Source organism: Fusarium subglutinans (genome assembly GCF_013396075.1).
Source record: "Fusarium subglutinans strain NRRL 66333 chromosome Unknown NRRL66333_c0000032, whole genome shotgun sequence".
In the NCBI taxonomy this organism is placed as follows: Eukaryota; Fungi; Ascomycota; class Sordariomycetes; order Hypocreales; family Nectriaceae; genus Fusarium; species Fusarium subglutinans.
In genome coordinates this window covers 64,496-85,732 of record NW_023502095.1, presented here as the reverse complement: position 1 = coordinate 85,732, position 21,237 = coordinate 64,496, and the positions used below count along the sequence as shown (strand labels likewise).

Here is a 21,237-nt window from a genome sequence, read left to right as displayed (position 1 = left end):
GTTCCGTCTCATGGCCATGCTCCCAGCTCCCATACGTTTCGCAATCTCATATTATTGATCGCCGATAAGTCTCATGCATGTATGAGCATGAATGAAGGGTGCTGTTATTAATTGCCAGGGCATAATCTAGGGGGCTCCTCATGCCTCTTGAAGTCACATTTACGATGATACATCGGTATCACACAGCCCCAGATACATTACATATGTGCGGGACATGTCTATTTGTCATGATTGAACATATCGCTGACCTCTAGCCAAATAACGACAAAATTCCAAATGGGCTGCACCTGTCGCAACTTGAGTTGCAGGCTCCATAGGGGGATAGACCTTGTGTCGGAGGTTCTCAGGTAGTTTCAACTTGATTTCTCGTAGCAAGTACTCCGATGTACAGAACTCTCCTCCAAGTATAATCCCCTGTTGAAAATCAGTATGTAAATAGGAAACGAGGACTTAAACATACCTCAATACTATTGCTAGATTTGAGAACTTCTCCTATTGTATAAGCCATCATGGCAATAATGTCATCCAGGACGGGCTGGAAGCAAGACAGGATTTCGCCATTTGTGTAAGTCATATAACCACCCTTGATCCCTGCCTCCAGGAATTCTGTTTCGATTGCAACATCGATATCCCATTCTTGTCCGTTGTTTCTGAACTCTGACATGATGCGTTGCTCAAACTCACTGACGCACTTTGTATAGACTTTGTTAGCTATTCTGGAACCATCCGGAAGTCGCATGCGGCGGACTCTAGTCCGCGCTATGTCAGCAAAGTTTTGTGCTATCAGAGCAGGCCTGGGAACATTTAGACTGTGTAGCAAAGAGGCAAAAGGAACTCACCCTAGATTCTTACTCGACATAAGCTGAGAAGCAAAAAAGGGCGATGCTTTCAGAACTGAACACACACAGGCAGACATGTGCACTATATTTTTCCCAAAGTTGGCAAAGATAAATGGACTTTGCGTTTCTTGGCTGAGTGAATATCTTAGTATCGCGTCGTGTATTGATGCTTCTGCTTCGCTGACGAATGACAAGCGTGTATCACTTTCGTCTGTAAGATATCCAGCTCTCTGAAGCGCACGTTTCCATAACGTTTTGTCTTTATCTGCCCAAATCTCTGACGAGGTGAGAATCCAATGGATGCTCTGCTCGTTCTCTAAGAATTTGAGTCCTATGCGTTGCTGCAATTGAGTTCCAAGGGCACGCCTGACCTCATAGAGAAAATCTGCTGAGACATCTACAGCGTTGAAGCCAGGAGGAATGCCGGGAAGCGGAATATACTCTTCTGTCTCTTGGACCAAGAACAGAGGCAGACGTTCAACCTTCTGGACACCTGACTTCGGATGTCCAGTCGGCCCAACGGCGTTAGCAATATCGTGGCCCCAGCCAACTACCTTATTGTACAGATCATAATAAATAACAGTGGGAACCTGGGAAATTAGAGATCATTCAGTGAGCTTCTATTAAATAACTTACCAATGATTTGCTGTAGCAGCCAGCACCAGGCCACTCCCTGAGTAGCTCTGATATCGGGTTCTTAAGGTCGTTGACTACGTATGCGACACTGGTATTCGCACCATCTATGTTCATGAAGTCGATTGACACAAATATCTAACATCGGGGCTCAGGCGCGGCCACAGGAGCCGTGCCATAGGGCGACAGTGGTAGAGGGGATTGATAACCTTGTTGTTCGTAACTGTTCGCACCATGCGTGGGCTGTATATATGCCCCTGTTGAATAGAGAGGTGGTTGCAGCGGCAAAGCCAACCTAAATCCAGACATATCGGTATTGTGGCCATACCATAGATTGGCGCTTCTCCTCGGTTGCTCTAGTTGTTGCTGTTGAGAGTATGACCCCATACTTTCGGGGCGATGCATCGTAGATAAGATCGGATCTGGTTGTCCGATAGCCTTTCGAGAGATGGCAGGGGTTGAAGATGACTCTCCGTTTGACCTTGTTTGCCTATGCTGTATCGGATATTGAATCATTCCTTGATGACTATTCGGTGTTGATGGACTTGTGTACTGAGAACCGAAGGTTTTGGGGTACTGGGATCTACCTGCAGATGGTACTGGGCCAGAAGCGGCCGTATTGTATGGTTGGCCCTGAGGATACTCCTGCTGGAAATCCAATGGCTGTCGAGTTTGTGAGACTGTGTCACCATCGTTACTTGGCCTGTTCAAGCTCCCAACTGAACGGTCCAGATAATCCAAGGCTCCTTGATCAGTCGCAATAGTCGCGTGGCTCGGGATAAAACTTTGATGGACCTCTGCTTCCATCATCTTGCTTCTTGCCTTGCAGATGCGCACAAGCAAATCCAGGGTCTCCCAGCATCTCCAATGATCCTTACCAAAAACTTTTCTCTTGCCCCAAAGAGCACGTTTGCAACACCTTTCGGCTTCCTCAAGCTTGGAGTTATCTAGATAAGCAAGAGCCAAGGCGTGCGTTCCGTGATACACGAGTATATCGTTTGTCTTTCTCTCAAAGGCAATTGGAGATATGATTTCGTCTGCTTCTGTCCACTTTTCCTGCCGCATGCATGCATATGCTAGTCGTATCTTCATAGCAGTGATGTCGCTTACAGGTCTTGAACTCGATTCGCCGTGCTCGATGGCACCTCTGTAGAATTGTTCTGCTTTTGCGTGATCCCCGTTGGCCTCATTCTTGATCGCGAGTTCTTCAAATCTTCTGGCAAACTCGGTTTCAATGTCCGAGTCGGGGTCGGGCTCTTCATCAACGGGTGAAGGTATCCATCTCTCGATCTTGATGTTTGTGCTTCTGTCAAAGGATTACCCATAATACTTCCTCCCCAAACAGTAGACCTAGGGCCCTCTCTCAGAATGGTACTGGCGCTCGAGTGGAAGTTCTTTGCCACCTGAACAAAGTGTTGGAGATGTTGGGTGGCGCGATCGTCCTCTTCGCGTCCACTGGAAGGGCCAGGGCTTGCGGAGCTACTTGTACGTAGAGCAATCTCGACAAGCCTCAGCTGGGACTCAAGGCCGGAGAGGACCTTGAACACAGAGTCTTGAGAGGAATTGCTGTGAATTAGGAGGCAGCTGTCCACGTTAGTAATTACCCAAACCCCCGATTATCATGACTTACACGTTGATCATCTGAAAAGCACTTGTCATTGCCGTGTTGTATGACTTAATTCTTTCCTTGTATACTGTGATATCTTTGGACCGCAGGCTAAACTTGATTTGCTTAGTTGGCTTGCGCAAGAACCCTCGGCTGAAGAGGTTTGTTTTCTCAAGCTCGGCCATCAGCTAGTTGAGCTTGTTGAAAGTGCTGTTGATATCATCGAGGGTAGCACTAATACTACCCCAGAGGGCATTACCAGGATCGATCTCCGCCACGACAGCTTGCGGAACCCGGCTTGAGGCATTGCTGACGGAGTCTAGGACTCGCGACAGAATCGAGACCTCTTCCAACAAATTGGAAACATTCTCGTCGACGTCGACAGTATCGTCTATCCAGGTGTATAGCGTCTTGGCTATCGTCGCGCAGCTGATGGCAAGGCCGGCGGCGCCCGACGCGATAGATAATGGGTCCATCGGAGACGATCTGTCGTCAAGGTTTGAAAATGGAGCGAGTCACAGCTGAACTCTTGGTGCGGGGTGGCATTATACCCCAATTGAGAATGCCGCTTAGTCTATGCGTCCCAAAGAGGCAAACCGAGTTCCTAAGTTAACTTCTAACAGTACTAAAGCTCTAATTTCTGCCTTATAGCATTTAATAAAATTACATTCTGTGCTCTATAGTAGTATAGCTAGAAGCTCATCATGTTTCAGTTAGTACTGCAGTGATGCCCGTGGTAAACACGACCTGACCTTCGAATTGTCTGCTCAAAAGTGCCACTTAGTTTGTCGACCTTGTGGTATGTATTTTCGAGAGACTTATCAACTCGTCCCCCCTTTTCACAAGCCTACGTAGCGAGGCAAAACCCTTGTTGCTCTATAAAGTTTCTTCTGTGGGGTCTTTGTGTGCCGGATATACGGCTATAACTATGACATGAGTTCACATCGTTCTGCGATATTCGAGCTTCGGCATGTTAAATCGTGCTCAGCCCTAGCATGCGAAAAATAGCAACATGAGTTCAATTCGAAACTGTATTTAGTTCTGTCATGGATACTTCAACTGCGCCTCTATTCATGTCTTGACGACGCATTGCAGACGGGCCGTAGCCGTAAATAGTGGCATCCCGGATGATTTTTGACAGCCGCCCACATTCCGACCCGAGATCATCCTCAAAGGACAGAAAAACTCAGCACATTGATCTCAGTTGACATAAACAGAAAGCTAAATACAGGGCAAAATTAATAAGTTTCATAAGCTGCTATTTTTGGTGTCTCAATTTCATTTCCTTCACCATATTTTGCTCCCGTCGCTCCCCTGCACATCAGGTTATTAAGCGGCGCGGAAGTAGTTGACGCAATTGCCGCCGCGTGAATGCGCGCTAGGAAATGCGCAGCAAGTTCTTATAATAGGACGCGCAAACGTAGTTTAAGCTTACAATAGAAACATACGAAAAACGAAGCATGAGCCTCATGCGGGTACTATACTTAGATAAACATGCAAAGTTTGCATGTGCACTAGCGTCATAGTTGACTATAAGATATGGAGAGAAGTATGAGCTGGCAGATTGCTTGGAGAGACTGTTCAATAACACCACTGCGACCCGGACTCTTGATTTACACAATGCTTATTTCCTCTTTTTTTATTGCTCTAGGCGCAAGCCCTCTTGTGTACGCTCATGGTATCCAGGTCGAACGGTCAGAAAATCACTTCATTAAGGGACCTGCTTTCCCAGATGACGCTTCTTCGTCCTCCATGGAGCCATTGTGGCATGCGAAACAAGGAGACGATGAACTTGTGAAGGTGGATTTTCATCGATTGATCCAGCGTCGAGACGACAGTTCGACGGATACCGATACTTCAGCAGACGCTACGAGCACGGCAACTAAAGATGCCTCAGTGGCTTCTACCACTGGAGATGACGCTACGACGACAGCTAAGTCCAAAAGTACTACGCTGGAAACAACTACATCGGGGACGGAGGCATCTACCACAGAAGAAAGCTCCGTGTCGTCAACCACCACCACCTCGAGCTCAAGCTCAGGCATAGCATCATCGACAAGCACGACTTCGACTACAACGGAACCCGGCGCCTCATGCTACAGCACGACAGTCAAGAGCAGCACCATCTGCGAAACAACAGGATTCACCACTTTGACGTGCTATGCTGCGAATATTACCTCGAGCACATGTTCTCCGGGTCTTATGTGCACGACCCAGTCAAGCAACGGAGTTACGATCTGCATGGAACTCCAGAATGAAGTTGGTACAGCTGGTATTATCATAGCTTCTGTTTTCTCGGCACTTATACTCATCTGTGCTTGCACTCTTATTACGATGTGTTACAGAGATAAGAGCAAGCAGAGAAGGCAGGAGGAGATGAGGCGGGTAAGATCAGTGAAGATTGCTGAGAGGGCTACCTTGCTGCAGCGTGCGCAGTAGGAATACGGGTCGGAGGATAAAATGTTGTTGTGAAGACAGGTATGGCGTCTAGCCAGGGATCTGATGTTACTGATTTCATAGCCCAAGGTAATTGAGGATTGCGATACGATATCGGGATGGTAGAGGATTTGTGAACAAAGATCGTGGTATAGATATAGTAAAACTCTTGAGTGTTGAATTCTTCTTCTTCTGTAGTGATGACAAATCGCATTTTTACCAACATAATGATCGAGTTTCTTGCCGCGGTTCCCCTCAAAAGGCGGGGTCTTGACATAAAGTCGACACCAACGCGAACATCAACAAAAGAACATAACAAAAACTTACAATGACGTCCAAACCATCCTTCGACGCCCTTCCCCTTCGCAAAGATGGTCCTCCAGGAAATGCCTGGGGTCTTTTCGGTGAAAACGACCAATGTGGGATGCTAAACCTCTTGACCCCAGAAATCATAGCAAAAGCAGCATCAGAGATACGAGACGGCGTTCGAGTCTCTACCGATTGGCCCCTCAATCGAATGTCACGGCCTTGTTTCGGTCGTGCACCATTCAAGCATGAAATCACTACCAAGAGCCCTCGTGCTGTCAATGATGATACTCTGACATTCAATACACAGAGTAGTTCGCAGTGGGATGGGTTTAGGCATTATGCTTATCAGAAGGAGAAGCTTTGGTTCAATGGGAAGAGCCTTGATGATCTCTTATCTTCGGATGTCAACGGTATTCAGTGTAAGCTATACTCGCTCTAATTGGATATTACTGACGTGTGTAGCTTGGGTTGAGCGAGGTGGTATCGTTGGACGCGGAGTACTACTCGACTACGCATCTTGGGCAGATAAGAACGGCATCGCCTTAACTCCCTTTGAAACAAAGTCAATCACCGTTTCAACACTAAAGGAAGTTGCCAAAAGTGAAGGAACAACATTCCAAAAAGGCGATATCCTGTTCATTCGCACAGGTTGGGTTCGAGCCTACGACAAGCTCTCCGATGATGAGTGCAAGACATTAGCAGACTACAAAGTCCCACCAGCTCATGGTGTCGAGTCTTCAGAAGAAACGCTCCGATGGCTCTGGGAGCAAGACTTTGCAGCAGTTGCGGGTGATCAACCTAGCATGGAGGCATGGCCTTGCCAGAACACGGACTTCTTTCTGCATGAGTGGTTGTTGGCGGGCTGGGGGATGCCAATTGGGGAGTTGTTTGACCTGGAAGCTTTGAGTAAAGAGTGTGAGAAGCGAGGGAGGTGGTCCTTCTTCTTTTCGAGTATGCCACTCAAGGTACGTTTCTTTCCCTTCCGCGTCTCGTTGAGCCGATGGTCTGATGCGTGTTAGGTTCCTGGGGGCGTGGCTAGTCCGCCAAGTGGCGTAGCCATCTTTTGATTCACAAGTTACACGTGCCAATCAAGATGATCATGGACTGAACCAGTAACTCGATTATTTGATGCTCAATTGTTTGCTGTGCTGGACCCTATAACAAATCCGTCCAGCTATTAATGTTCATCCAATCCTGATCCGATGTGAAGTTACTGAACTGGTGCAATCCCTCTCCGCCAAGCAACCTGTTCCAATCAGGCGGACTCTCCGGCACCATGACTTGTTCGCCCTGCAATCTCTGCGTAACAAGCGTCTCATACTCGCGATGTAGCTCCTCAAAGACACTATGAACAGCCTCGGCATTAGGCCAGTGTCTCGCAAGTAATATCGTTGATCTCAAGAGTCTCGATAGTCTTTCAAGTGCATTAATGGCGACTAAAAACGTCTGAGAGGCTACAGCTGCACGAATCTCACCGGCGAATTGTATACCAGCTGCTGTCACCGCGCTGACGGAGGTAAAGTGGCATTGGCGCAGTTCATCGCGTGCCGTGAGTTTTTCGAGCGATGTAACAATTGCTTGGGCTGCTGCTGAGCAGATTGACTGGCTGCTTTGTTCGTGGAGATTGCGGTGGAGGTGCAAAAGGAGGAGATTGTAGTGCATTCTGAGATGGCATGTCCATGAGTCGTCGTCTTCTGCGACTGTGGATATGCCTGAGCGGAGCGACCATAGACCTAGACGGGCGTCGATTGATGCTACATCTATGACACGATCTCGGGCGGGTGCGTTGAGTGCAATGACGTCGAGGCCGATGTAGGCTAGATCAACGAGGTGGTTCAGAAAGTCAGGGCTGACTCCAGATTCGGCGATTGTCGGGTCATTGCTCGGTGTATCAGTGATATCCTCTTGCTGAAGTGGCAACTGGTCTATATCCTCTGCTCGCACTGCACAAGGCCTCCCAGTCTCTAACGAAGAAAATACTTCACAGAAAAAAGCAGACCACCAGCAGCGTCGATACTGCGCCATCTCTGTAGATGGGAGTTGAGAGCTTCTCCGATGAGCACCAAGGCCAGTACCTATTCGCACAGCGATTCCAGCCCAGTACCACGGCCCACCGGCGACTGTATCACCATCGCCTATGTGCCATGTGAACAGGGCTGCTGCTTGGAGAAGATGCATTCTGTCTGACTCATGGCGCATATGGTATAGCATACTCGCTCTTCTGAAGAGTCTGTTCTGGACGGCATGGCGATCAGTGGCGACGAGAGGATGAGCACATGCGTGGGCACCGGCCATTAGGACTGACTGAAATAGTAGAAGTGGTGGAGGATTATCAGGTGTACGATATCGAGCGAGGAATTCTGGCTTTGATACGATGGGCAAAAATGGGTGGATGTGATCAAAGTATGCTTGTACCAACGCATCGCGAACTTCTTGCGCCGGGAACGACGATACTTCCGTCACCAAATCTTGAGTCACCCATGAGTTCGGTGTCGGTTTCCAAGACTTGACTTGTCTGATCGGAGGATATGGATAATGCAACGGTTTGCCACCTATCCTATCACTACTGGTACTTCCATCTGCAGACTCTTGAAACGAGCCATGAGTATCGGGTCCTGTAGGCGCAGACAAAGGTCTCTGGTCGCCAAGAATGGAAGAATAAGGCTGTCTGAAAGAACGATGTAAGTCGACAAGATGAACCAGGTTCGACACAGCCGTGCCGACATAAGCGATGCGAAAGCTCTTGGTCGATGCAAAAACAGCCCAAGCCGCAGCCCCGATGCCATGCTTGAAGAACCTCGCTAGTCCCTCCCGAGCGAGTTTCTCTTGGCCATCCGAGCGCGATGCATCGTTTGATGACTTGTCACGCCGCGATGATGCAGATGAAGCATCGGGTCCGAGGATCGAAAGATGATCATCCCGCTCAACGGCTCCGGCCTCCGGATCCGGCTGCGATACTCCTGGCGATCTCGCAGGTGTATCACGATCATAAGCATTTCTAGAAGCCAGCGAACTTCTTCTCGCAACAGCCCATTTCGCCGTTGATCTGAATCTTTATCAGCTTATCATTCTCTTTCTCACAGGGCGCATCGGAGCCGTACCGGCATTCGAACCCGGACTTTTCACAGACGGAACATGGGCCTGATGGTCGGTCTACTATGTCACAGCGGACTTTGCGACGGCGGCATAAATCACAAGCTTTTCGCTGCTGGCGACGACGTTTGTCGTGTTGGGACTTTTGAGGCGTCGGGTCCATGGTTGGTACAGTGGGTGAGTGAGTGGATTGAGGAGAAATCGGAACCGGGGGATCAGAACTGTGAGGCTGGCATGCTTAGTGTCGGCTCCTGAGCGGGGAGCCGAGAGCGGGCATTAGACGGGTATAGCAGCGGTATGATTGTTCGCCAGCGGGATGTAATGTGGCATTGTACAAGTTATCGACACAATTGAAGTCAAGATTGATATCAAGCGTCTCGAAAACACAGAATTGCTTATCGTCCTCCAGATTGAGACACCGCGAGATTGGCCCGCCTCCTTGATTCCGAAACCGGTCTCCCGCGTCAATGGTTGGAGATCAGCCTCCGTGATGCGGAGCTACCCCGTACTTGTCTCATCAATCCAACTTATGCCTCACATTCATCAATCATCGAGTCAGCTACCATCTACAGTCACTAAATCATGACGCGCTCTCTTCAAGGATCCGTCGTTCTCGTAACAGCCGGTACATCTGGCCTCGGTCTCTGCGTGGCGGAAAAGTTGATTCAAGCCGGCGCCTCGGTAGTCATTAATTACGTCAACGACGATGAACGGGCCCACGATGCTTTCGTGCACCTGAACCAATTAGCTTCGATATGTTTCTCGCCGGATACTGGACAGCGATGCTTGAAAATAAAGGCTGATGTGACTAAGAGAGAAGGAATCCAAGAGTTGGTCAACCAGACGGTATCTGTTATGGGTAGAATTGATGCCGTGGTGTCAAACGCTGGATGGACCAAGTTTGCGAATTTCCACGACATTGACGATAATGTTGATGAGGAAGTTTGGGATCGCTGTTATGCGGCTAATGTCAAGTCGCACATGTTTCTCTGCCATGCGGTGAAGAAACATTTGGAGGAAGCCAAAGGTGCATTTGTCATGACTGCGTCTGTCGCGGGAGTCAAGCCTAGCGGGAGCTCTATCGTGAGTAATCTAGTAATCACTCTTGTACGAGAAGACGGAGCTAAATCTTTGACCTAGGCATATGCTGTTACCAAAGCTGCGCAAATCCATCTGGCAAAGACTTTGGCTACGGTCATGGCACCATCAATTCGTGCCAACTCTGTATCCCCAAGCTTTATGGAAACAGTAAGTTGTGAAAGTCCCCATGTATCTGGCGGTATTGACTAAGTCGACTTTCAAGAATTGGATCGCCAATATGCCACAATCAAAGATCGACGCTGCTAGAGAAAAGACTCTCCTCAAGCAGATCGCCAAAGTTGAGGTACGCAAGTTGTGATTCCCATGTCACTGGAGAAGTACTAATTACCAAAAAGGACGTCGCAGAACAGATTGTCCTGCTCATAAAATCGGAATCTGTTACTGGATCTAATGTTCTCATTGATTCAGGGTTTTCTATCTAGTCTTGCGGAACGTATTATAAGTCGAGGGCCAAATGATGTATTAGAAGTGGCTGACTGGAAAGACGGGGCGGTTGCGAGGTGGTTGCTCGGCGATTTCTCGATTCGTTGATTACTTCTGATGCTTAAATCCACGCGCCAAGCCTGGGTTTAATCTGCGCATACAGGGTAGCCATGAGATACAACGTCATTTAACCTCATACAAATCTTCAGCTCAAATGCCAGATTGCCGTATATTTACTTCAATTGGGAAATCTCAGCATAGGCTAATATGATCTAATCAACTTCTGCCTTGGAACTGAATCTTAATTCCTTGGAAATGACGGCCGTTGAGCCTGAAATGAGATGTACATTGGGGGCCGTTTGCTCACCCACCCGCATTGAGGATTCGCCAAGAGTGATTGTCACTCTACACCATTCATACAACGAATAATTCTAGCCAACAGAGCTGAAGTCCATCACTCTTGGCAAATTGTCGCGTGACGTAGAAAATGCCCAGGAACAATGACGAGGTTCCTCTTGGCGGACATCTCCCAAACACAAAAGCCTCCATATCTCGTGTCACAGATCCATTCTTCAGGTTCCTTCGCTACAAAAAAGTATATTGACCAAACTTAAACGACCATGCCCACTTCTACAGAGTTCTTTGGTTTTACTGCCTATAATCTGGGTCCATTAACTACAACCTTCTCGGCCCCGTCAGCTTGTGCAACTGGCACTGATCATCATGTCATCGCCAACGGAAGCGCACCCTACGAGGTCTGGGGCTTCCCGACGTGCGGTTTGAAAGACCAAGGTAGTTGTATACCCAGCGGAAATTCATATGATTCGCTGCGAAGTGTGACTACACCGCTGAACCGGGCATGGTATCACTACTACTCCCCCGGAATAGCCTGTCCATCTGGTTGGACCACAGCTGGATCCATGGTAAAAGACGGAGATTCCTCCCTCAGCGTATCCGGGGTCTTTTCACGCCCGATACGGTCAGCTACCTATGAAGCGCAGCCACTCGAGGCTTCTGTCTTCTGGGGCCAAATTATGAATGTCTCAGAAACAATTGCCTTGTGCTGTCCCAGGTACGTTGGAATGTATATTGATGTACAAAAGCCAAAACTGACAAGTTAAGTGATTACGTGGCAGATCCCGGTGGAAGCTGTTTCTCAACGGTTGGTTCAATGAGTGAATTCAACTATTCATCCGTGTGCCTCAGCCCAGCGCCAGTGCAAATAATAACTGTCACGAGTGTGGATGGCGCTTCGTTAACACAGCCATTGATTTCTTTCGACGTTCTGAGTACGCCAGCTTCAACGTATGAAGATGACAGCCTATTTACTCATTCACGGTATTCGACTGAACTTGCTGTTGCTACTTGGGTGCCAGCGGTGCCTTTGGTTCACCATCAGTCTGATCTGGATGAAGCGGAGGACGAGGATGAGGACGATAGTGATAATGATGATGAGAATGAGGGGGACGGTGAGGGTAGTGATGGAAATGCTGCTTCCACCAAAACTCCTGGAAATGGAGTTGTGAGTGTTTTTGGACTGACTCTGGGTATCCTGGCTGGTATGGGCATGCTTCTATGATATCTGTTTATGTTTCTTCAGCTTGACGATTATGGTTTCGGCCACCAAGGGATAACATTCGTTTTATTACAGGCAGATGTTTATGGACAACCCAATCGCATTTAAGAATTTGCGTTCACAGCTCTATGTATTTCTTAATCTTATACCCTATTATCGAGATATGCTACCTTGAGACATTGATGAAGCTCGGCTCTGCAAGTCTCCAGGGTTCTGTAACATGCGCGATGTGACGCTCACGCAATGACGCGCCTTTTTTAGAGGCTGGAACTCGCACCTCATGCCTACTCGGGAAACAAGCTTAATCGATTTCATCGTAGCGCAATAAGATAGACGAATTATGTGCTCAATTTGAACGAAGAAACCAGGATTATAGCCTCTGACACGGTCCATTGTCATCCGGTAACAATCTGACACATCTCGTGTAGTAGCCTCCAGGGGCCGCCTCACTCCAAACTGACTATGTAATCGTATACATGAAACAAACCAGCATCGGCATTCGGCAACGTTTCAACCAAACGCATTTATTCACAAGATATTACCAATGAAACCAAACCCCAAACTTGACATCCCTAGTCGTCGATTCCCAACTCCACTATAGATCAACGATTCCGCCAAGGGAAAGCTTAACAGTCGATCCCAAGTTTGAGACCTGTATCAGCATCTGGGGAAGCACTGCCACTGAAGTCCATTCTTGGCGTTTGGTGTATCAGCAAAGTTTCCGAAGTTAAGCTTTTGCTTGAATCTATTTTGAGATCATGTTTGGGAGGGTTGTAGCGAGATGGGGACATCATGTATAAGAAGACTGGTTTGTTCCCACCAAACATATTTCTCGTCATCCACACTCACCTCTCATTTTCAGACTATCAAGATTCGCTTGACGCGACTATTTCTCTTCTTTTTTCGGACTGGTGCCTTTTTACAATCAATAACTGCTGGGCAGCCTTTTTTCCTTAATTGTTTGAACACAATCATTCGATATTACTCACTATGTATTTCTCCAACATCGTTATCGGTGCTCTTGCAGCCCAGGCCCTTTCTGGTGACAGAAGGCCGACCCCAGCACTGGCTGGAAAGTTCGCGGTATGTATCTGGTCTTTGACTTTGCTTCGCTCGGGCTAATAGCTTTACTAGGCCTTGATGGCTTCTGCAGCTCTACCAGTCTCTGGCGTGCCAGTGATTGGCCTCATCGAACCCCGATCGGTAAGAACAAACTTCCTGATTTCCAGTGGCCCCTCACTAACAAAGACAGCCCGAGATCTTGGTGCTAAGTGGTGGTGGACAGCAGGACCAGGGACAACAGGATGGTAGCGACGACGCCCAAGACGATCAGAACGAGCAAGATGACGAGAATGCACAAGATAACCAGGACGGCCAGGACGGACAAAATGGCGGTGGCAGACAAGGCCGAGGTGGCAGGAACGGCAATAACGGCAACGACCAAGGCAACGGTAATGGCAATGGCAATGGAGGAAACCAAAACAATGGAGGAAACCAGGGCGATCAAGCTACTGCCACCGAGTCCCTTGCTACCGCCGTTGACACAGCTACCAACGCTGCCACCGATGTCGCCACCGATGTCGGTGCCATCCAGAGCCGCATCGCCAACGAGACCGTCGTCACCCGATCTCTTGGCCCCGGCCAGCTTCTCCCCCCCGGACAGACTGATGCTGTCAACACTCCTGGCCAGGAGACTCCTGCAGCTACTCCAACAGGTGCTGCTGGCGAGACCGGAGCTGCCGGTGACACTGCTGCTGTGACCGAAGCCCCCGCTGCTACCGACACTGCTGCCGCTACTGATGGTGCCGCTGCTACTGTCACTGTCACCGCTACTGTCACTGTCGACAACGGTAACGGGAACGGTAATGGAAGGGGACGAAACAGGGGCGGTAACAACGGAAACAATGGCAATGGCAACGGCAACGGCAACAATGGAAACGCTGGCCAGAACAACGGCAATGACGCCGCCAACGGGGGTAACGCTCAGAATGGAAACGGCAACAAGGATGCTGGAAACAACAACGGTAACGCCAACGACGGCGCTGCTAACGATGGTGCTGCCAATGGAAACAAGGGCAACGCTGGTAACAACGATGGCGCCGCTGCTGGCGGAGATGCTGCTGCAGGAGGTGACGCTGCTCAAGGTGGCAATGGTGCTGACGCCGGTGGTGCCGGAGGTCTTCTCGGCAGCATCCTCGAGCGCCTGACAGGAGGAGCCGGTGCCGGTGCTGGTGCAGCTGCCGGCAATAACTAGACAACTCTTATCAACTTGCAAGAGGTATCTCTTTGATATGATACTGGGATTGACTGGTGCAGGACACCGGCGGCAGGCCTGGCATGATAGATTGGTTCTCGGTGTAGTGTAGTCATATGTACTAGTAATAAAGCCTCCTCCTTCAGAACCTCCGTCTCCGTTTCACTCGCGGGTACCCGATAGGTTCGGCAATTTCGGCAAGTACCTTTCGCATTTCTGCATCTATCAAGCGTTGCGCCATTGCCTGAGCCTCCTGGTTCATCTCCTCCGGTATTAGCCAGAAGCGAAAGTCCAGCGTCCTGTCATCATAAGAGCTCAGTTGATCCGCGTTGAGACATTTCCAGATGACATGAAATGTATTGGGCTGTCCCTGTCCTCGTTCCCGAAAATCCTTATCCCTCGCCATTTCGGGTATTTCTTCTGTAACGAGCTCAAACAGCGATGGGGAGTCTGTGGCAATGATCACCTGCTTCATCTCAGCACTTATGTGATCAAAGATGTGATCGAGTGCGACTTCCAAATTCTGGTACCCTGCTTCTTCTTCGCTAATGGATCTGATCCAAGGCATAAGATAAGATTTGTTGTAGCGAGATTGAGGGCCGAAGTACAAAGCCCATGAATATGAGACCGGGTTGTGCCCATTGGCTAGGTGTATGATGAATGTGGTGGAATCGACTTTTATTTCTCCCGTTTCCGAGCATTTGCGGGTAAGATTTGACATCTGCGTTTCAGGATCGAACTGGATGAGTCTTTCGTGGGGGATGTCGCGAAGCTCTGGGTAGGCTGCTGGGTCGAAGCGTCTCTCGCGTTCTTCATACTCCTTCTCTTCTTCTTGCTCCTCTCCGGAGTCTTGCGCCTCATTAGGTGGTGACTCGCATTCAGGAAAGTCCACTGCAGCAGACATTTTTGTCGATCGATCGATGCGTGGGCTCAGTTTTGCTTGTGCTCGTGCTTCGTGTCACAAATGTTCACCGCCAATTTGAACTAACATATTAGCGTTAGATCAGTTGCATAAGGCCTGCATAAGATTAACCTGATCCACTGATAAGATAAAAAAACCCAAATCCGCTATATTCCCCTGGCGGCATAGACTACCGGTACGGAGTAGTAAATCTTCAATTGAAAGCGCGGTTCGCAAGCGCATCAGCAGCCACATTCTGCTCTCTCGGTACATGCCAAAACTTGAGCTCCATCTTCCGACCGCCATTAAGAGCCAAGTCATCAATAATCTGTCTGATATCTAGCAAAAAGTTCCAGTGCGCCACCCTTTGTCCTCGGGAGTTTATACCCTGATTATCCAGCCAGAAAGGCATATACTCCGTAAAGACTCGAACCAGATATGAAGAGTCCGACACGATGAAGACGGTTTCGGGATAGAGCGGTAGTTCGTCACGGATCATTTCCAGCGCTATCATCAGGGAGTAAAGTTCCGCGAAAGTACTGGTCTGCGGCGCGCCAGGCGGCAGAAGATCCCAGGTGTTGTACTGCGACTCGGGACCAAAGAAAACTCCCCAGCCGCCTCGGGCATACCGCGATCCATTTCCTCGGCAAGCTCCATCGATTTGAATTATTACTGAAGATTCGTCCTTCTGCAATCGGTAGGGCCCGGCGAAGTGGCGAATGTGTCGAATGCCTAGACGGCGGTTGTAGGCTGTGAGTACGTCCTTGGGAACATTCCGGTGTTGTTGACTGTTATCCGGGTTGAATAATCCAATGGTAGACACGTTAACATCGCAGTCTTCAACAACTTCACACCAACCACACCAGCCAGTTGTCTCCGTAATCATATTTGTCAATTCTGCGTGGCTTCAGAGGACGAAGTTTGCAAGAATAGGGGCGAAATGAACATGTATTTCACCAGCCAAAAATCATTTCATTAAGATTAATATCCGTAGACGAAAGGCTATCTTCCATTCGCATCAACCTTACCGGTTGCGGTTACTGTCACGATGGGTATGGTGATAAGATAAGAAACATCTGGAAGCCGACTACCATAGCCCAAGCCAAACATGGGCGCCAGGAATATTTCTTTCGCTCCTTTGGGGCACTGAGTGTAATCTATATAAGTCTCTCAAATAGGTGACCAACAATTATGGGCACTCGCTGAGATGTATCTGAATGACAATGTTCTCAATGAGAGGAGGATTTTCGTCAAACGTTTATATCAGTAATGAAATGCAACAGATAAGACTCTCCCTCCGTCTACCATAAGATACTTCAGTACACCTAAAAAATCTTCAAGATTACCATTTTGTATGACCAAAGATCTACTGCATCGCAGATCAGGCGACAAATACATAGCAGCTAGTGAACGGCCCGAACGAAGCCTCGGTCTCGGAACACGGTAATAGCGGGGATATACAACCGAGCCTCACGACGTTTTTGACAACAGTAGCCACATCAAAGCGCATCATATAAATGAAAGTGAGCCAATAGAATGCGCAAAACAGAGATCGGGCTCTCGGGCTTCTCTGATTTCCCCAGATCTTCTTGTGGTCCCCGGATTTTGTTCCGCGTAGAAAACCCCCACTCAGGCCGTCGATCCTTGTCGAGATCGCCTGTTCTTTGCCCCAACCACGCTGTTGCAAGATATCAGGCCATGGAACTTCTGACGTGCCAATAAGATTTGATCTTGCTCCAATTATGCTCTGAATCGAGATATGGATGCATGCGATAGTGTTGTCGGTTCCGACATTTTGTTGAGAACTATTCGTTACATCCCTGCAGCGTGGCATTTGTACGACACCATGATGCATGTTTGTTTCATGTCCCATGAGCTTTTCGGCGTCAAGGGCGATCTACGATAAACTCAATTTCGTCTTTTTACCTTTCCAATTCTCAATTAGATCTCAGTTTTTCGATCTGAGCATGAGCTCTGACTAGTTTTCCCTGACTCGAGTTCCTCGGAACCCTCCATCAGGTGATATCTCCTCCTTGGAACAAGATCACATTTGCCGTTTCGACTTCCCCGCATGGATCCTTCGATATGCATGCCGGGCTAACGGGCATACATAATGTCAAAGCGACAAGTCAAAGCAATCACGGAAACAGACAAGCTCCCTTTGTCCATTGCTCTTTGCCAAATTTGCTACTCGAATGGAGAAAGTGAACACAGTTTAGATCCACTTTGTGTCACCTTATTCGACCCCTCACCATCAGGCTAACAATTACCCTGCTTCCGCCCTGCTTCGAAAGATCCTGCGGAATCATGCCCGCATGGAAAGTTGCCTGATGTGGACCGATCAATACTCGAATGATATAAAAAGCCAACATCCTCGCGCCTGTCTTTCCAGATGTCTCAACACCAGAGCCTTTGAAACAGTCTTTTTCGATCTATCATCACCTTCAACTCATAATGTCAATTCCTTCTCAACAACGAGCAGCAGTCCGTCAAGGACTCGGCCCAGAAGCAACTGCTCCTATCCGCACAGTCGACGTTGAAAAGCCGGGACCTGGCCAAATTCTCGTCAAGATCACATGGACTGGCCTCTGCGGTTCCGACAAGTCTCTCCTGCACAATGAGTGGAAAGACTTTGGCGTCAGCATGATGGATGCTTCCAAAGGTATCGCCGGGCACGAAGGAGCTGGTAATGTCGTTGCTGTTGGTCAAGGCATGGAGAATAGGTGGAAGATTGGTGATCGGGCTGGTGTGAAGTGGATTGCCAGCACTTGTGGCGAATGCGACTTTTGCAGGTCTGGTTCGGATGAAGTTCATTGCCCTAACCAGACGAACAGCGGATTCTCCGTTGCGGGGACATTCCAGGAATATGTTATTGCGGACGGAAGATATACTTCAAGAATTCCAGATGGTGTTTCTGATGAGGAGGCGGGACCGATCATGTGCGGAGGCGTAACAGCATACACAGCTTGCAAACGGTAAGCCAAATCGCCATTCACAATTACATGATGCTAATATTCTCCAAGATCAGGCGTAACTCCCGGCCAGTGGTTAGTCATCCCAGGTGCTGGAGGCGGTCTCGGCCATTTCTGCATCCAATACGCCAAAGCCATGGGCATGCGAGTCATCGCTATCGACGGCGGCGACGAAAAGCGAGATCTATGTCTCAAGCTCGGCGCTGAAGTCTTCATCGACTTTAAGACAACAAAGGACATCACTGCCGAGGTTATGAAGATCACAAAATACGGCGCCCACGGTGTCATCATCACAGCTGCGACACGAGCGGCATACGAGACTGCCCCCAACTATCTCCGTCCCAATGGAACTGCTGTGGCTGTTGGTCTTCCTCAAGACCCAACTGTTATTGCTGGCGCACCTCCAATGGCAGTTGCTCTGCGACGATTGAAGATCGTGGGAAGTGTTACTGGTAGTATGAAGGATGTCGAGGAGGCTCTTGACTTCACTGCTAGAGGTCTCGTCCGAGTAAGTGTTGCCAAAGAGGACAAGAACATGATAGCAGTATTCTAACGTTCTATAGCCAATTCTTTCCAAGGGCAAGCTTGAAGATCTTGATCAATGGATCAAGAAGCTTGCTTCCGGCCAACTCGCTGGACGATGTGTCTTGGAGGTTGCTGCTTAAGGTATTTATTAGAGAGTAGAATGTCTTTAGATGTTGTTGATGACCGGTTTGTTGGAGGTCGGTGCATGAGGAGTTTAGTTAGAGAGGATACCGTCGAGGATGGGCGTTGGTGGACTGGAGTGGGGTTGGTGAATAAATCCGAGTACAAACATATTTCCTTGACATGATGCATGCCCGTGAGTAATCCTTTCACATTTATATTTTTCCTAGGCTGCAAACTTAAGCTAACTGATGCGAGCTGGATAATTATCTTCTTTATGCCCTCTAGTAATCCTCAACCTCACCCTGTTCCAGCCTACCGAGCTCTGCATAGAAATGTAATTTGTTCAACTTGTAATGCTCTGCAATCTTCCTCGCTGTCCAACCATCTGCGTCTGGTTCTTTTGCATCGATTCCCTTTTGCACCAGATATCGACTCCTCAAAATCAATCTGCGATCGTCAAGCCCAGATCTTGCCACGATATGTAACAAGTTTCCACCTTCTGATGTCTTTGCCTTCCAATCAACCCCGGCCTCATCTAGGGCGTTAAGAACCTCGACATCGACGTGGTTCCAAAGTTGCCAATCTTGCTCCTCGTCCGTATTGGTCGAGCGAAAGGTACTCGCCTTTTCATCATCCATGTGGCCGTTATCATCCAATATGAGCTCTGCCACAGTCTTTCCTGCGTCGTTTCGCATATTTATATCATCGCAAAACGCGATCTTTAACAGGTCATGGAACAGTTGTCGCTTTTCTGACCCGTGCCAGGCGGCAGTCAAATCGTCATCAGCTAAGTAATGCAGCGCCATATTGCCCTTTCTGTCTTTGGCCCGAGGATCAGCACCAGCTCTTATAAGATCCTGAACACACCCGAGAGGCTCTGCCATGGCAACGGAGTAACGGCTTTCAGCCAAGGGATGGAGGCGCATCCGCCGAAGAGCTGCATGTAGAGGATATGTTCCATGGTGATCAGGTTGGTCGACCAAAGACTGGTATCTCGACGAAATGATGCGTAAAGAACGCCGAACTATGGGTAACTCCGCATCTCCATTATTACTGACTTCGACGAGGAGGTGATGCAACGCGTTTTTCCCTTGATTGTCTACCGCGAGAGGGTCTGCCCCAAGCCGAAGCAATACTTCAATCAAAGATTCCGAGCCTGGCTCTGAGAAATCTGACTCACTCGGCCCCAAAAATCGATCCCAGCTTGGATAAAATTTCTCGCCTGGGTCTCCGTTTTCTACTCTCCAATCAACATCCGCCAAAGCGGTTCCAGCAAGTATATCGGCCCCAGCTGCACTTCGGCACGCGCTGAGCAGGAGTGTGCGTCCTTGAGGATCACGATGTTCAAGGTCTAATGATTCCAGAAAGCCGGGATAGTCCATCAAAGGCTTGAGCCAAATCCCGTCCTCGATGATGGCATGTATAAGATGCCGAGCACCCCAAACAGGCGTTGAATTCTCGTCATCCCACTCATCGTCTGAAAAGTGCGGACGATCTTCCTCTTCGAACGACTCTAGACTATTGAGTTCAAGGGGGTAGTCTGCGACTGGAGTTCGTGGAGGGTCTTCACCGGGGAACGGCGCTCTGCTTCCAGAGGAATGTCTGGGATTGCGTAGAGCTTGCGGAAATTCCAGAAAAGGATTGGATCCATGCCGAAGAAGCGAAACAATCATTTGCAGTCTTTCATTTTTGAAAACTGGCGTGCTGGAGAATGTGTTGGCAGCACAGTAAAGAGGAGGCTGAAACTGCTCGCCATACCGCTCAAACTGCGGTGGTGGATCTTGAGCATACCAAAGTGACTCGATAGAAGAGAGTAACTCATGGGCTCTCTCTGGCTGATTGTTGGGGTCAGCTCCTGAAGATAGCTCTTGGTCCAAACGATCAGGAGAACCACGACCCCAACTTTGGGAGCAAATAAGCGAAAGCTCATTGACTTGATGAAAGGGAGAAGTTGGACGCATCAGGTTGGCTATTTATTTGTTAAGTGACAAACGTGTCGATGTAGTGAGGAAACCAGAAATTGCGTGAGAAGATGGGTGGGAGATGGATATTGCTAGGAAGCAAATTATCTTGGGGCGTTTAGCTATTGTAGGGAGAAACCACTGCGAAACACAGCCAAGTCCAACTGGCCCGTATTTCACGTCGGTTGGTTGTTGGTTCAGGCTTCAGAGGGATTTATCAAGACACGGACGTTCCCTGCATAATAAATAATGGGTTCGTGCGCATGGCCTGATTTTGGAGTGCCGAACAGCCGGATAGACCCAACACTGAGACTTGAGTTTCTTATTAGTGCCTCAGTGCTTAGCCTTTTAGTGGCCTCCGACCTTCCTACTTGGACGCTCACTGGAGCGCAACTGCATCTGACCTTTACGGGAGTCTGAACATGGCGCCAACGCAACAGAGCATTTATCGGGACATTCATGGGCCTTGCCTCTTGATTAAACAC

General features: G+C 48.8%; 12 protein-coding genes across 12 annotated transcripts; 6 read left to right on the top strand and 6 right to left on the bottom strand.

The window, feature by feature from the left end:
* Nucleotides 1-225: 225 nt before the first annotated feature.
* FSUBG_3783 (uncharacterized protein) lies at nucleotides 226-3,113 on the bottom strand (the record flags this gene model as incomplete). The annotated part of the gene is made up of 8 exons (XM_036681701.1): nucleotides 226-414; nucleotides 461-794; nucleotides 840-894; nucleotides 1,081-1,429; nucleotides 1,476-1,579; nucleotides 1,862-2,778; nucleotides 2,823-3,038; nucleotides 3,103-3,113. The coding sequence occupies 8 exons, from the start codon at nucleotides 3,111-3,113 to the stop codon at nucleotides 226-228; spliced, it is 2,175 nt and encodes a 724-aa protein (XP_036540712.1).
* A 153-nt stretch (nucleotides 3,114-3,266) lies between these two features.
* On the bottom strand, nucleotides 3,267-3,554 carry FSUBG_3782 (uncharacterized protein; the record flags this gene model as incomplete). Its single annotated transcript, XM_036681700.1, has 1 exon — nucleotides 3,267-3,554. The coding sequence occupies one exon, from the start codon at nucleotides 3,552-3,554 to the stop codon at nucleotides 3,267-3,269; it is 288 nt and encodes a 95-aa protein (XP_036540711.1).
* Nucleotides 3,555-4,698: 1,144 nt separating this feature from the next.
* On the top strand, nucleotides 4,699-5,517 carry FSUBG_3781 (uncharacterized protein; the record flags this gene model as incomplete). The annotated part of the gene is made up of 1 exon (XM_036681699.1): nucleotides 4,699-5,517. The coding sequence occupies one exon, from the start codon at nucleotides 4,699-4,701 to the stop codon at nucleotides 5,515-5,517; it is 819 nt and encodes a 272-aa protein (XP_036540710.1).
* Nucleotides 5,518-5,842: 325 nt separating this feature from the next.
* On the top strand, nucleotides 5,843-6,842 carry FSUBG_3780 (uncharacterized protein; the record flags this gene model as incomplete). Its single annotated transcript, XM_036681698.1, has 2 exons — nucleotides 5,843-6,242; nucleotides 6,286-6,842. The coding sequence occupies 2 exons, from the start codon at nucleotides 5,843-5,845 to the stop codon at nucleotides 6,840-6,842; spliced, it is 957 nt and encodes a 318-aa protein (XP_036540709.1).
* A 136-nt stretch (nucleotides 6,843-6,978) lies between these two features.
* FSUBG_3779 (cutinase transcription factor 1 beta) lies at nucleotides 6,979-9,079 on the bottom strand (the record flags this gene model as incomplete). The annotated part of the gene is made up of 2 exons (XM_036681696.1): nucleotides 6,979-8,869; nucleotides 8,925-9,079. The coding sequence occupies 2 exons, from the start codon at nucleotides 9,077-9,079 to the stop codon at nucleotides 6,979-6,981; spliced, it is 2,046 nt and encodes a 681-aa protein (XP_036540708.1).
* Nucleotides 9,080-9,498: 419 nt separating this feature from the next.
* On the top strand, nucleotides 9,499-10,439 carry FSUBG_3778 (cis-1 2-dihydro-1 2-dihydroxynaphthalene dehydrogenase; the record flags this gene model as incomplete). Its single annotated transcript, XM_036681695.1, has 4 exons — nucleotides 9,499-9,999; nucleotides 10,057-10,164; nucleotides 10,220-10,300; nucleotides 10,353-10,439. The coding sequence occupies 4 exons, from the start codon at nucleotides 9,499-9,501 to the stop codon at nucleotides 10,437-10,439; spliced, it is 777 nt and encodes a 258-aa protein (XP_036540707.1).
* A 621-nt stretch (nucleotides 10,440-11,060) lies between these two features.
* FSUBG_3777 (uncharacterized protein) lies at nucleotides 11,061-12,019 on the top strand (the record flags this gene model as incomplete). Its single annotated transcript, XM_036681694.1, has 2 exons — nucleotides 11,061-11,512; nucleotides 11,563-12,019. 2 exons carry the CDS (start codon nucleotides 11,061-11,063, stop codon nucleotides 12,017-12,019), a joined length of 909 nt encoding a protein of 302 aa, XP_036540706.1.
* A 987-nt stretch (nucleotides 12,020-13,006) lies between these two features.
* On the top strand, nucleotides 13,007-14,270 carry FSUBG_3776 (uncharacterized protein; the record flags this gene model as incomplete). Its single annotated transcript, XM_036681693.1, has 3 exons — nucleotides 13,007-13,099; nucleotides 13,151-13,219; nucleotides 13,269-14,270. 3 exons carry the CDS (start codon nucleotides 13,007-13,009, stop codon nucleotides 14,268-14,270), a joined length of 1,164 nt encoding a protein of 387 aa, XP_036540705.1.
* Nucleotides 14,271-14,412: 142 nt separating this feature from the next.
* FSUBG_3775 (nad dependent epimerase) lies at nucleotides 14,413-15,174 on the bottom strand (the record flags this gene model as incomplete). The annotated part of the gene is made up of 1 exon (XM_036681692.1): nucleotides 14,413-15,174. One exon carries the CDS (start codon nucleotides 15,172-15,174, stop codon nucleotides 14,413-14,415), a length of 762 nt encoding a protein of 253 aa, XP_036540704.1.
* Nucleotides 15,175-15,385: 211 nt separating this feature from the next.
* Nucleotides 15,386-16,057, bottom strand: FSUBG_3774 (uncharacterized protein; the record flags this gene model as incomplete). Its single annotated transcript, XM_036681691.1, has 1 exon — nucleotides 15,386-16,057. The coding sequence occupies one exon, from the start codon at nucleotides 16,055-16,057 to the stop codon at nucleotides 15,386-15,388; it is 672 nt and encodes a 223-aa protein (XP_036540703.1).
* A 1,568-nt stretch (nucleotides 16,058-17,625) lies between these two features.
* Nucleotides 17,626-18,808, top strand: FSUBG_3773 (alcohol dehydrogenase 5; the record flags this gene model as incomplete). The annotated part of the gene is made up of 3 exons (XM_036681690.1): nucleotides 17,626-18,146; nucleotides 18,195-18,651; nucleotides 18,707-18,808. 3 exons carry the CDS (start codon nucleotides 17,626-17,628, stop codon nucleotides 18,806-18,808), a joined length of 1,080 nt encoding a protein of 359 aa, XP_036540702.1.
* Nucleotides 18,809-19,072: 264 nt separating this feature from the next.
* Nucleotides 19,073-20,752, bottom strand: FSUBG_3772 (ankyrin repeats (3 copies) domain protein; the record flags this gene model as incomplete). Its single annotated transcript, XM_036681689.1, has 1 exon — nucleotides 19,073-20,752. The coding sequence occupies one exon, from the start codon at nucleotides 20,750-20,752 to the stop codon at nucleotides 19,073-19,075; it is 1,680 nt and encodes a 559-aa protein (XP_036540701.1).
* Nucleotides 20,753-21,237: the final 485 nt, after the last annotated feature.